The 15,331-nt window shown below is 40.1% G+C and overlaps 2 protein-coding genes across 2 annotated transcripts; one reads left to right on the forward strand and one right to left on the reverse strand.

Moving 5' to 3' along the window:
* Positions 1–1,181: 1,181 nt before the first annotated feature.
* Positions 1,182–5,733, reverse strand: LOC117816483 (zinc finger protein 239-like). Its single transcript, XM_034688768.1, has 3 exons — positions 5,442–5,733; positions 4,100–4,182; positions 1,182–2,423 (listed from the first exon to the last, which is right to left on the reverse strand). Exons 2-3 carry the CDS (start codon positions 4,115–4,117, stop codon positions 1,302–1,304), a joined length of 1,140 nt encoding a protein of 379 aa, XP_034544659.1. The 5' UTR covers positions 4,118–4,182; positions 5,442–5,733; the 3' UTR covers positions 1,182–1,301.
* A 5,276-nt stretch (positions 5,734–11,009) lies between these two features.
* On the forward strand, positions 11,010–13,792 carry LOC117815533 (aurora kinase-like). The gene is made up of 4 exons (XM_034687296.1): positions 11,010–11,043; positions 11,090–11,293; positions 12,214–12,282; positions 12,334–13,792. The coding sequence occupies exons 1-4, from the start codon at positions 11,010–11,012 to the stop codon at positions 13,704–13,706; spliced, it is 1,680 nt and encodes a 559-aa protein (XP_034543187.1). The 3' UTR covers positions 13,707–13,792.
* The last annotated feature ends 1,539 nt before the right edge of the window (positions 13,793–15,331 follow it).

Raw genomic sequence — 15,331 nt, forward strand, 5'->3', positions numbered from 1 at the left:
TGATTTAGTTTGACTTTTCAAAATAATGGTGGAAGTAAAATATTTTATTTTGGAAACAGGAACGTCTTTGTTGCTGTTGTGGGGATTTTTTAGGTACAAGTTGTGTGCATGTTTCTATCTTAAGAACGTACTGTGAGACTTTGTATCCATCTAACCCTGATTCAAATTTCACTTGAACTATAAAGATTGGTCTCTCCTTTGTTTGGTTTTATGCAACTGAACTTGATAAAAATGACTACACAAAACCATCCCTTACCTGTAAATTGCTTGTATTTCAGAGTCATTATTGTATTTTTGAACTGGTGCAGATGATTATTGCATACAAGCTAAAATAAGTTTTAAGAGTAGTTTTCCCTTTTAATAGAGAAATGTTGTCACTCTGCATGAAATGTTTCCATCTTCAGGTGTAGGAGTGTGGGATTGCAAAATGTCTTATTTCATACTGTGGTAAATGTTACTTGCTGAATCTTTTTATTTTATTGCAAAACAAATGTGTTTGATTCCTTTCATGGCTGTAGAAGTATGATTACTTAACTCATTCTTCTACAAGACTGCCTGCTAACGAGCTGAAAAGTGAACATCCTTAAGCTGTTGTGTTTTTGACTGTGTACTGACTTCATTCATTCAGACATCAGAGCAATGACAATCAATAAAACCTGAGGACGAGTGAGTGGTCATTGTGTTCATTGCGTCGGGGTCTTGTTTCACCCTGTCGGGATTATTTTTCCCATAATAACCTGCTAATAATACATTATGCATTACTTAGCACATGCATGTGCATGTCAGCATTAAAGCTGTAAGCATGAAAGAATGGAATTCAGTGAGCTTTGTAAGACATGTTTTAGGTTAAAGCATGATGGAGGAAAGTGATATGAAAACTGAAAAATAAAATCATTAAGATCAAATCAAGAAAATAAAATAGCAGAAAAATAAAAATAAAAATAAATAAAACAGAATAAACTAAAATAACACTAAAACAATGGTCATAATGCAGTCCAGGGATAAAAGGAAATTACTCCAAGTTAAAAAAAAGCCTGTCAGTGACAAAAACAAGGACTGATGATACATCATAGTGCAGCAATTACAGCCTGTTTACCTGCTACAGAGTAAACTTACCTTTTGAATCATTTCTAAAACGTCTTGTATTGCGATACTTGTAAGTAGTTCACCAACATGTAAAGTGCATTCCATAGTCAGGTATATTTTATTATGTCTTGATTGTAATGCTCTCTTTGTACATTTTAAAATCAATTGCACATCAATGAACAACAATAATGCCCTTTAAATACAAATACTGTAGTTTAATTTGTTGGTTGTTTCTGGGTGTCAGTAGTCTGTCGTGTTGGTGAGCAGTTCAGTGGTTCTTCCTCTTGCTTACACACAGTAAGACTCTCATCTTCTACCTGTGTGCAGCGGTGTTTCTTTAAGGACTGGGAACGAGTAAACAGTCTCTTACAATGAGAGCACCAGTACGGTTTCTCTCCTGAGTGCACGCGCAGGTGTCGGCTGTAACTGTACGAACTGTTGAAACATTTCCCACACTGATCACAGCTGTAAGGCTGCTCTCCTGTGTGGATACGAAGGTGTCGCACATAGTTACTTAATCGACCGAAACCTTTCCCACATTCCTCACACTTGTGTGGTTTCTCTCCAGTGTGCGTGTTCACGTGTTGTTTATATGTTTTCGAAATAGAGAAACTTTTGTCACACAGCTCACACTGGAATGGTTTCTCTCCCGTGTGGATGCGCATGTGTGATTTGTAATTACCTAATTGGGAGAAACTTCTCCCACACTGAGAGCAACAGTACGGTTTTTCTCCTGTGTGGACTCGCATGTGAATCCTGTATCCACTCAGGTCACTGAAGGTCTTCTGACACTGCTCACACTCGTATGGTTTCTCTCCTGTGTGATTACGTAGATGCAAGCTGTAATGTCCGGACTGAGTGAAACTTTTCCCACAGAAGTCACACTGGTATGGTTTCTCTCCACTGTGGCTCAGCTGGTGACGTTTATATGAACTCAGAAAACTGAAACTCTTGGGACACTGGTCACAGCGGTATGGTTTCTCTCCGGTGTGCACTCTCATGTGAATCTTATAAATGCTGAGGTAAGTGAAACTCTTCTCACACTGGTCACACTGGTACACTCCAGTGTGTTCCCGCAGGTGTTGTTTGAATGAGCTGTGGCTGCTGAAGCTCTGCCCACACTGTTGACAGCAGTACGGTGTTTCCTCAGTGTGTGTTTGCAGGTGGAGCTGGTATGCCTCCAGCTGGTTGAAGCTGCTGTCACACTGTTCACAGTGGTGTAGTTTCTCCACAGAGTGACTGAGTTCATGACGTCTGAGGCTACAGACCCGACTGAAAGACTTCCCACACTGTTGACACTGATGTGGTCTGCTCCCGTCTGGCTCTTCCTGTTTCATCTGAGAAACATACACTCACAGAAATAAGAGATCTCCAGACATGATTCCTGTGTTAGACTACAGCTTTTTCATAATTATACACACTTGTAATGGCTGATGAATAAATATCAAATGTGTTGTAAATATTTGAAAACCCCAATTAATATATTTTGAAAAAAATAGAATAAAATAGATTTTATTCCCAATTTAACTACAACTTTATCAATCCTGAAGGACATTACAGCACCAGATCACTTTAAAATATCAGCATAAATTAAGCCGAACACAAACAAATAGAAGTGAAACCATAAATCATTAAGTTTACAATTCTTTTAATTAACAGATTTGACAGTAAGATGCCTTATTACCAATACTTTGCCATTTTGTTGCCCTTTCGGCACACTGTGTTTAAAGCACTGCAGCTTCTTCCTCCTTTTTCCTTCCTGCTGCAGTCATGGTTAAATACATCACCACCACTGTTCTTTTGAATGTCAAATTTTTACTAAAACAAAAACTCCCAGACAGCTCAGTTTACAAGTCAAAAAGTAAAATGCACTTTGGGTCAAACAGATTTGAAATATCACTGAAGGTCTTGGAGTTGGAGCTACCACCCACAAGCTAAGCACACAGGTGCAGCTAATCAGACTAATGGGGTAACTGCATTACAAAAGTCAGTAGTGCACTATTTCAAAGTGTGAATCACCACAAACCTGTGGATGGAACTACGTCAAAGGAATGTGCTGCATATTTCAAAGACATGCACTCTGAATGAATTGACACCCTACATTTCAAGGAATCAGCACTTTGAAGCCGTCTCCTCCCTCTAAGTCATGGTTTCAGTCCACACTGGTGTAGCAGTGCAGCATTTATTTGAATAATACATCTTAAAGTCAAGATCATTAAAGCTAGGGTGGGTGGCCATGCGAAACTAGCATGAATTTGAAAGTAGCATTTCCTTGGGACTCCGTCTGACCCCTCCCCCCTTCCTTCGGAGTTCCTCCAAAATGACGCCCTTCTCACATGCACGAGCGCCGCTGATTCACGACCATATGGTCATGACTGAATTCAAAACCGGTCCTCAGTACGTCGTTTGTGTTTTGCACTACGTCAACTCATGTCTCACTCAGCGATAAGAAAACACCAAAACATTATCATAGTGAAAGTTAAAACAAACATGAAATGTACGCGCAGGAGGCGGGCAGAACGGCAGGACGGGATTTGATTGGTTTCATAATTTGGCTCCTGATGGCAGGGATTGGTTGGTGTTTTCCCAGGTTTACTCAGGCTGAAGATAGCAGCTTTTTTTTGCTCTTTTTTAAGAACACATTATGTATTAATTGCCATCGGGACATAAAGATAATTTCAACCAGTATAACAAAAAGTGTATCTAAATCTGACTATCAACCCCAGCTTTAAATACATTTGATTGCATTTATGTGACATTCAACAATTACGTAGATAAAACACTCTCCATGGCAACACATAGGAGTTGTGTTTTGATTTATTCCCTTAATAAAAATCTCAGAACAGAGCTGAGTTCCCCACATAAGAGCAGCTGAAAGTCGCCCTGTGATGTAGTAGTTTGAAAGTATCGCAACAGGTAAACACAGTGTGACCTAACAGGTGGTGCTGTGTGCAACTGCTCTGGTGTGTCATGACTAAACACTAGAAAAATGTTAATTTCTATCTGATCTCACCTCCTCTGAAGAACTCATCTCAGGAGCACTTTGTAGTGAGGGAGTTATCGTCCTCCGGATGTTCCTATTGATATGTCTCAGCTCTGAAATAATCAAACAAAGACAGAAGACAGTGACAATGTATTCATTAAACAGTTAATTTACCTCAGTTTACAACATTTGGATCTAGCTTCTGATTTTGGAACACAATGATATTAGGAAGACACCCGGGAAACAAAGGACCAATCACAACCAGATCATGCCTTACTAGTATAATGTCGCTTCTTGTGTCGTTAGCTTAAGGTACATGCACAGCCTGTACATTAAAACAAACTGCTAACATGGCTCACTACTGTCAATTGAAAACCACTGAGGCCAATACCAAGAAGTGAGTTAAACTTTCACAGGTATCTTCTGGGTATCTGGCTTCACTTAACCTGACCAAGGAGATTGTACTAGACTGTAGAGGGAAATTTCTGAGACATTATTTCCTGTATATTGGGCTAAATCGGTTTGTTTCATACAGGATCTTAATTGTCCCATATATTGACTATTAACTCTTGTAAATACAGCACACTCCACTCTACAGATCCTAGATCAGATAAAACGGCAGTGGCAAATCATGTGCCAATCACACCGCCTATCATCCAATCACAGGCCCCCTCATGCGCATCAGTTTTATACAGCGCAAATGCTCCAAGTCCTGCAAAAGAGTGTGGTGAGGATTTTCTCTCTGATGGCCATTAAATGGTCAGACTCAAGAAACAGATGCAGCACAGAGCTGATCAAAAATGAACTTCAAATATCTGTAAACTGTGACTTGTCATGTGAGGACTTCTCTCTGGCTGTGCAAAAGGACAAAAGACTGCTTGAGTCAGTCATGAGCAGCAAAAAGTATCCATGGAAAAAGTGCATTTGGGGAGTTATACTCCTCTTTGGCATTTAATTTTCCTTTTACTTGTTTTTTGATGTAATGAGACAAATTGTGGTTTCTTTTGGGTTTATTCATATGAGGTTACATAATGATACAGTAAGAATTAAAGGGAATATATACACTTTCTGCATTTCCAGTTGAATCAGACTGTGAATATACACTGAATTCACACATCATGCTCACACCATGGCACCGTGCACCTATCCCTTATTTAGTAGTGAGAAAGTTGTCAACCCTAATATGTACACAAGTCCACAGTTTAAAGTAACATAACAAAGGTCAGTTTTGATAGACTGCTTTCAGTGATGTATAATTCACATTTAGCTCAGCATTTTACACTTTATAAATTAACTACACCAACACAACCCTTAGAGGAAGTCTGTTTATATGTTCAGTCTATGCTGCCCACACACTACAGTCTCGCCTCACCTTATCTGACAGGTGAACCGATTCAGACACAACACCGGCCCCACGTCACACACCCGAGCTATCAGGCTAACACAAGCTAGCAGCGCGAGGCCGTAAAGAAAGTCGCTGACGCCATATTTTACTGCTCTCAGCTTTGAGCTCAGGGTGTTTAAAGTTCACGCTCAAACACCCACAGACAGTGTAAACAGGGGGCAGACACCCTCTCCCTGCAACAGTCTCCCTCTTGCTATTGTTGCCACGCAGATTCCGCCATCTTGAAAGATGACGTCTACACATGCTCTTCTTCTCTGATGTCAAACGGTGGCTCACATTTGCAGTGACGCATTACTGACACCTGCTGGGGGTATTTATATGTACACCGTGTCAGTCATCAGGTTCAGGGAGTTGTTGAAAAGATTACAATAAACATATTATGGCAGAAGAATAAAGAGAATAAAGCCCCAGTTCCTAGAGTGTCCACCTGAGGATGGCTCTGGAAGCACCGAAAGAAACACACACACCCATTAAAAAATAAATGAGGAGGATTATCAGGAATATTTCAAGTTAAAACAATGTAGGCCCTATTTGATGACGACTCATTAGCTACATCCAGACATTTCAGTTCACTTTTAATGGTAATACCAGTACCACAAGTACTTCATTAAAGTTGCTGTTGGTAGTCCCGGAGTAAACATCTGTTCAGAGACAGGGACTTTGAATGTCAACACTACCCCTTCCAACCAGATTTCCTCTAAGCCCCCCCACACAGATCGGCGTGCGCAATCATGATAGTGCCGGACTCATAACCAATCCAAGGATGTAGTAGGGGCCGCCCCTAACCAACCAAAGGGAGGATTGGAGATTAGCTATGATTGATCCATCATAACCAAGCGGCAACCTCCGGTCTAAAAATATGAGTCCAATGCAGAAGTGCTAAAAACTGCAGTTCATCGAGGATCCGCTTGAGGCTTGCTCCGGAAGTACCGGAAGTCACATACACATGAATGGGAAAAAGCCGATCTTTACAGCAGAAATAAACATGTTTACAGCCTCGTACAAAAGACGAGTGTAGTCTGAATAGCTAATTTCTCGATCGGCACACACTGTGAGGGGGGTGATTTTTTTTCTAAAGCGGCAATTTCGAATTGAGACTACGAGTCTTCCAATGAGAGGCACAGCTGACTGCGGGAACACTGTAGCTGTTGGCTGGGAGGCTCAAAGCCCGCCTCTTTACGTCACACTCACTCGACAGCAGCAATATGGCTCCCGCCGACCATTGGCCTCAAACAGCTCTTCAGAAACAGATGGGTGACGTCACGGATCCTATGTCCATATTTTATACAGTCTATGGTCATAACGGGAACGAGGGGAATACTAACATTGCTTTATACATAGGCATTGGAAAACGCAGAGATTTCGCAATAGTCTCAAATTACTTCACTTACTGATGAGTACGGATGGGTATTATGACCTTTTCTCCAAACCCAGCAGAAAAAAAGTTATGTTTTTTACAACATTCCTACCAACAGTAGCTTTAACACGTGATTATATTTTAATTTAATTTAATTTAATTTAAATGTAAGACTTTGATTTAAAAGATATAAAAAAAACTTGCTAATACGGATGAGGATGTACTCCCCCTACTGCAGCACAGACCTGAGACACCATCAAAATGTGACCATGGCGTTCAACCTCTTCACTCCATCTTGACTCCTGATTCCTCACAGACTCAAATCAGAAGAATTAACATAAACAAAGAGACAACCAGGAGGCCTTGAACCTTATGGTTGAAGGGTGGGTGTGAGTGAAAGACAAAAATCAGCAGCATGCTGTTATGACACAACTTGGAAATGTACTGCAAAAACACTACTCTCTAAACAAGAAAGCAATGATGTGGAAAAAACTTTCATTTAAATGAGCAATATTATCTGCAAAAATAACAAAAAAAAAAGTTGTATGCAAAGATTGTTTTAATCAAGTAAACATCTTAGTAAGGGACAACACAGTGAGCAGGCGATTATGTAAAATAGAATTATGACAAGGCTGACCGATATGCTAAGTGACCTGCTCACTATACGTTATCCCACTTATAATATTTAAAATGAGTAATTCATATAACAGAAAAAAAGAAGCTCCTCTGATTGACAGTTGGGAGCACAAATATTTTTATCAACCACCTTTAGGGTTGAATTAACACTAAACTGAACGTTTAAGTGTCAAAATGATCCTGCTTACTTATATAAATCCCATTAAATAGAACTTGTTCATTCACAGTAAATTCTAAACATTAGTGCTATTCTGTTGTCATATAAAAGAAGCTCACAGTAGCAGCAGGAAATATGCTTTTTAAATGTATTTGACTCCTTTCCATTGATTTATTTGATATGTTGTGTGTGATGTGGTGGACCCTATCAACCTTTGCTATTCCGAATTTATAAATGTACTTATAAAGTTATGATCAATCAGTGGCCAGTAACACAGCCTGGCCAATAGTAAGAAAGCGGGGTAATTATTTCAAGAAAAGCACAAATACTAAAAACCAATGGAACAATGTAAAGATTTTACAACTGTGTTCTCAGATTACAGGGGGAAATGTTTTAATTAAGCATCTCAAGCCAATGCTGTCATCTTTAAGTTATAGTGAATACTCTGAAAGTTACAAATTAAAAATCATAATGGACTAAAATAGTAACACTCACAAAGTGTACCTGTATCAGAAAACAATGTGCTTTGATAGGATAACAAAATGAATGTCAGACAAAATGTGTATTTGCAAAACTGATTGTATTCAGTTTATTTCAGTTTTTGAGATTTGGGTTATTATTCTGTCTGCACTGCATGTTATATCATTTTTGTTTAATAGACCCCGAAATTAGGGAAAAAATTGTTCCTGAATAAAAAAATACCAGAATTCCCTGGTTTGGGTTGGTAAAAGGTCACAGTATAAGACTAAGTCTGTCTGTGGAAAGACTGAAGTGAAACAGAACACTATCATAATGAATTTGGTTTTGAAAATGAATACAAACAAAATTGTGAATCAGACAGAGTCGTCTTCAGTTTGAGACAATTCAAGATCATAGATGTATTTAGGGTGGAGCATAACACAGAAATACTTTATCAATCCACATGCTTTTGGTAATTTATGTGTTACTGCAGCTTGTTGTCATAAAACATGGCAGACACACACACACACACACACACACACACACACACACACACACACACACACACGCTTCTCTGTCTGTGGCAGGGCTTTAAAAATGGCTTCCTGTGGTTGGAGGAGAATGTAAACAGAGGGACGGTGAAGGAGGCGATGAGCTCAGAGGCTGGAGGCTCAGACGACTCAGTTAAGTTAAAGCCAGCTGATCGCTGCCTCATCTGACATTTCACACTGATTTTAATGATTTTGTATTGTCATGGAATCAATCATATTACATGAAGGTATCCCAGCACAATAGTACATTCTAAAAAATCACAATAAATACTTTCAATGGTTTATCACAATTAATCTATCATTTTGCATTATTTTAAAGTCCATATTAACAATGTAAAGCTAATATTACCCGTGTCTTGATTTGGGAATAAAATGAATGCAATACAATGTATTTATGGCGTGGAACCATCTTCTTCTGTCAAATCCAGGGCTTATGTTCATCATTGTAAAGGATAACACTGTTGCACATTAAGAAATATGAGAGCAGGAAAAAAATGTGCAGCATATTATACAGTAAAAAAAAAAATTGCATAACAAATAGAAGCATCCGATTGTTCCATTAGCTTTGAGTGTGGCTAAAAACTGATATGATGATATGATATGCATGTGACTGGGTTTAACATGCCAACCTGTGGATGTCCCTTACACCCAAGTCCTCCTCAGTGTTGACTGGCCTGCAACTGGTTTCCACTCATTAAACAAGTGCTGTAGTGCTGTAGAACTTCTAATATGTAGTTTCATCCAGACAATTTGCTTCAGGTATCTACATCGATGACTAACAAGGGCAGAGGATCTGCTACAGTCTGGATGATCTTCAGTGGGAGAAAAAGTGCTGCAAATCCAGAAACACATGCAGAAGTCCAAAACAAACACAAAGGCAGAAACATACTGAAAAAAAAAAACATGCAAAAAAAGAAACTGAAACAAATTGCTTGACAGAAAATGTGCCAAACACACACAAACAACTCAAAGCAGAAAATACACAAAACCAGAGTACTACTGAAGATAAACACAACAAATCAAGACCTCACAACAGAAGAACTCTGGCTTTTCGCAGCACGTTTTTTCATTTGCAGGACATGTCCGTCACCGCTTGCTCTTTGGACTTTACATGTGTTTCTGAAGATATGATGACAATAATAGTTTTATTTATATATTGCCTTTAAAAACAGATGTTTAGAGGGCTTTAACAGACAAAGCAAAGGCAGGAACTCAACAGGATAACAGAACAATTATAGCAGTCAGGCTAAACTGAGAGTAGTCTAAGAATTTCAATAAATATGAAAGCAGTGATGAATATTATAGTGATAAAATAATAACAGGCAGATATTTAAAGGCAATAAAACTATAAAGCGATTCAAATAAAGAGATCGCTGTAAGAAAACAAGCAGTAGAAGACAAAACAATGGTTTTAAGGAAAGAACATCATATCAGGGGAAATAAAAAGTTTGCAGGTCTGATTTAATTTAACTCAGGCTTAACTTGGGTTGCTCTTCTGTTATAATCGGTCCCTTTGCATCTTAATCCAAGCTGTGTAGTTAAAGGTGTTACTTTTAAATTAATTAGATGGCCTGCCTCTAGTTTTTCAGGCTGAGTGTCTGTCTAAACGTAGCCTGAAAAACGTAGAGTAGAGGAGGAGCGGTGAGAGGAAATATAAAAAACACTAACACAAAAGTCATTGAACTTTTCATAATTGTAACCATCAGCTTCAAACCCCTATCAGCCATTGGCTCTATATGTCAAACTTGTCAGTGCCCATTGCAGGGTATTTTGTATTTCTTTTGTACAACAGGGAGAGGTAGAGACAAGTGGTCTATCTTTGTGTACAGTCTATGTAGTGTATCTAGTCTTTATACAGAGCCATGAGAGGGTAATGTATGAAATTAATGTATGAGCTACTAGAAAATGTAGAGCTCTGCCCTTCCCTTCATGAAAAAGCACTTGATTCAATGATGATGTTAAAAAAGTTATTGATAGGTGCAGCTTCAATAAACATTCAAACGTTCTGAAACTGTCTTCATTTATTATTTGAGTATTTTGGGTCCAGTAGGCGTAAATAGTAGTGATACTAGAAATAGTTTGAGTTTAGGGCTTTTACAGGTGCTTGTTTGTGTGTCCTAAAGAGAACAGGTAAATGGATGCAGTCTAATCCTCTGTCGGCCTCACTAACAGTGGAAACTATGTCAGAGTTTTGCCATCAGGACAAATGACCACAAAGGATGTTATGAGCACGCTGTCAAATGAAGGGTCTGTAATTTTCCTGTCCTGCTGCCAAACTCCCTCCAGAGTCTGGGCAAGAGTCAAACCTTTTTAAACAGATAGAAAGACAGATAAGGTTCTTCATCATGATGTAATGTTCCAGACAGAATTTCAGAATGCCTTTGTTACCCAACTCTGTGATGTCACAATGTAACTGTGAACAGTCTGCTCTCAGAGGGTATAAATGAGCCATGAGACTTAACAATTCATATCTTCTGGTACACTGTCCAAGACAAGTCAGTCAATTCAGTCAAGTCAGTCAAGTCAGTCAATTCAGTCAAGTCAGTCATGGCACGTCAAGTTCAACCAAAATGCTACATTATGACCTTGCTTTACTGCGACATGGGTATGTCGGCAGGAAAAGTGATACTTGTTGATCCTCCAGCTGCTAAGCAAACAGGTAAGAGACAGTTTCTGGAGAAAAAAAAACTGCATCTACACATCAAATTGCACTGTTCAAACTCTCTGTTACAAGTGGAAGTCCTGCATTCAGATGTTACTTACTATGTAAAACAAATTAGAGTACCTTGAAATACCTACAACAGATTTGCACATTGGAAGTTTGTCATTATTCTGAGATATTTCTACTTGACTCAAGCATTTATATTATTATTATTATTATTATTATGTGATAATTTGACTTAATTTGACTAATTTGTTAATATCTTATAGCCTATAGAAATAGTTAAATACTTTATAGAGATATTATGGCCAGTAAAGGCCTTATGTCACCTCAAGGTGTACTGTATGTGGTTATCAGCTCTGCTTCAAGGATAGCTGAGTGCAGAGAAACAACACACACACACATCATATTCATAATGAACAATAGTGAACAATAGATAGTTTGTCTGGAAGACATGTGCATCATACATGCGTGTTAGAAAGTAGGGCCAATAGGAGGCGGCTGCGTATTGACACCCAACTTGGGGCTTATTTTGCTGAATTCCTGCGGGACATGTTAGGTCCAGGACTCTTGCTAGAAGAGACGTTTTTTATATTTTTTGAATCATTGCAGTAAAGCATTTGTATGCTTCTTCTATTTGTGTCTAAAACAAATGGATGTTTTGTGCAAATGTCGAGAAAGCAGCTCTTTACTGCAACTGTCAAATGAATATATGAATATAGTGGTACCTTAAAATCATTGATCTCCACATCACGAGTAAATGTACTAAGCTACTTTCCACCACCAAGCTCATCCAAACATTTGACCTAATACTAATTGTGTTAAAGTAAAAAGCAATGCACAGATTATTCTGTTTTGTTTTTGCCTCCTGAAACACATTTTAACACATCTTTCTTAATATTTGTCCTCCTTTTTAGGATGTAGCAGCAGCAGAAGCAGCAGCAGCAGCAGCAGCAGCAGCGGCAGCAGCGGCAACAGCATCAGCCGTAGCAGCAGCATCAAAATAAGCAGATGCAGCAGCAGCAGCAGCAGCAGCAGCAACAGCAGCAGCAGCAACAGTAGCGGCAGCATCAAAGGAAGCAGATGGAGCAGCAGCAGCAGCAGCAGCAGCAACAGCAACAGTAGCGGCAGCATCAAAGGAAGCAGATACAGCAACAGTAGCAGGTGCAGCAGATGCAGCACAGGCACCAGATGTTTCATCTGCAAAAACAGTAGCAGATTGAGCAGCTGTTCAATTTGCAGCAAATGCAGCAGCTGCAGCTGCAGTAACAATAGCATATGCAGCAGCAGATGCAGCACAGAGTCCAAAGCTGCATCTACTAGGACAAGTAAAAACAACTTCATTGGATCTGAAAGTTATTACATTAAACAGAAGGATAGCATCTTTGCAAGCACGGGGGCCAGAAAGAGGAAAGTAGATGATGATCAAGAGGGTGCCAGGAAGAGGCAGAGAACATCTACCCCTGACTGCCCACGATTGACTCCAATAGTTATAGGGATCAAGAGGAAAGCATCAGAGGAAGATAATACACCTTGTAAAAGACAGAGGCAAGAGGACAGCCCATCATCCCCAACAACAAGCAGTACCACCACAAAGGAGGAAACAGAAAGACTGGAGTTTGAGGCTAAATACAAAGAACTGAGCCCGCTGGGTGAAGGAGGGTATGGCTTTGTTTATTCTGGTCTGAGAAAAGCAGACAATGTGCCTGTGGCAATTAAACATATCTCCAAAGACAATGTAAAGTACGAAGGAGTTAGTGTAAAAGGTAAGATGCTCCCTTGCGAAGTGGCTGTGATGATGCGGATAACAAAACGAGTAGTAGGGAAGTCTGCATCCATTTCACTCCTGGACTTTTATGATCTGGACCAAGAGCTCATTTTGGTCTTGGAGCGTCCAGACCCATCAGTTGACCTCTTTAACTACATGAAGGACAGAGGAGGTGGGCTGCAGGAGGAGGAGGCGAAAGATATCATGAGGCAGCTAGTCAAAGCAGCCCAAGAGCTTCATCTGATAAAAGTCTTCCATCGGGACATCAAGCTGGAAAATATCCTCTTGGAAACAGGAACTGAAGTCCCCCGAGTAAGGCTGATTGACTTTGGCGTCAGCTGTGTCACCAGAAAGAACTCATGTTATGACATTTTTCATGGCGCCTCACAACACTGCCCACCTGAATGGTACAAGACCTCGATGTACAGAGCTGGGCCTACCACAGTGTGGCAGCTGGGCGTGGCCCTTTTTGAGATGCTGCATGGGGGCGCATTTGACACACTCCGCTTCATCAACAACCTAATGAACATCAAGGAGTTGTCCCAAGGTTGCCAGGACATTCTGCATCTTTGTTTAAATGAAGACCCTCATCAGCGCCCCTCTCTGGAGCAGCTTCTTCTACATCCATGGCTCCAACAATAATCGAGGCCTTCTGGTTCCCCCACACAGTCAAAGACATGCTCATTATCACTCCAAAAAAACTCACAATAAAAAAATCTTAAGCAGCAGTAGTATTATTGGATGGTGTTTTTTTTAATACTCAGTAGCATTATACAACTCTTGAATGTTTCATTGTGTTGCATTGCTGGGACTATTGATCCCTGTGTTCAATATTTAATTAAAACAGAACTTAAATGGTCTGAAACATGTGTTTACCATCTACTCTTAGAGTCCTTCTACAGGATCAATTTTAATCAATTCATTGTACTGAAGGTTCTGATATTTATATAAGATTCCATAAAAGAGGGCATATGTTTTATGAGGGAGTTTGTTTATCATAATTTCCCAGGTTTCATATTCTGCCTGTAATATGTCTGTTTGCAAATGAGTTCTAGTTCGTTCTGCTGATGTTTACGTGATGTTGCTTACTGTTATCAGTGTGCGCGCGGTGACTTGGACTTTTATAATATATTGGAGCGGAGAAGTTTAGAGTGTGTTGTTTGTCGGCGAGTTTGTCCCAGATGGTGAGTGGCAGAAGTTTTACCTACCTCCACCTTGGTGAACAACGTCGAAAGTTTTGTTTATCCCAGAGGAGTGAACACGCTTCGAGAGGCGTACGTGTGTTATCAGCCCGGCTGCCTGCGGAGATACCCCCCTTAGCGAGCTAGCAAGCTAAGCTAGCTCACTCCACGGAACCGAGAGGACCCCGTAGCCATAAGCGGTGTGTCGCGGTCTGCAGGGGCAGACTGTGAACATCATTTGGACTGGGCAGCGTCTTCCCGGACCCACCGTCATCCCGGACCCACCGTCATTCCGGACCCACTGTCATCGCAGCAGTCAGCCACCCTCTCCGTCAGAGCCCCTCACCTGCTCTCACCAACCAGGTGCACTCTCCCGCTGTCCTGCGGAGGAGCAGTTTTCTCCGCCTCTCCTCCAGCAACCACGGCAACGTTGGCCAGAACATTTGTTATATTATATTATAAACACTAATTCGGGCACCCAACTAAATTTAGAGTAATAATTGTGTAGAGTGATAAGAAGTTGAATATTATTAACCCCCCCCCCCCCCCCCAAGTGCAATAAATTGTGAATAAGTGTCCATTTGGTTTCCTCTCGCTCTCTCTAGACCACAGGTAAATTTAGTTTATTTGTTTGGGTAATTTGGTACATTTATTTAAGAAGTTATGGCATCTGCCAATCCCCTAAGGTGAGAAATTACATACAGTCCTTTAAGCTCCAGCACACCTTTTAATGAGAGTGTATTTCTATTTGTTGATCTGTTTGTCCTTCAAGTTAACAGATGGAACAAACCAAAATTAGAATAAAGATCAAAAAAACTTTTCTCAAACATATTTTCTCTCATTATATGGGACGTTTGATGTTTTTTTGGTAAGTAAGATGCCGGTTTGCAGAAAGGATGTGACATCAGACATGCAGCTGTACCAGCCAGGTTGCTCCTGCGAATGTCTTGGCTCCACCAGCCCAATATGTCAGCGCCATTCAAAGAGGTCTCTTGGCTTCCCATCTCACAATGGGCAGAAATGAAGGCACATGGTCCATTCTTTCAACAGTCAATGGTGTTGCTGCAGTGATGCAAAACATGAACC

The sequence above is a fragment of the Notolabrus celidotus genome, chromosome 7 (genome assembly GCF_009762535.1).
Source record: "Notolabrus celidotus isolate fNotCel1 chromosome 7, fNotCel1.pri, whole genome shotgun sequence".
In the NCBI taxonomy this organism is placed as follows: Eukaryota; Metazoa; Chordata; class Actinopteri; order Labriformes; family Labridae; genus Notolabrus; species Notolabrus celidotus.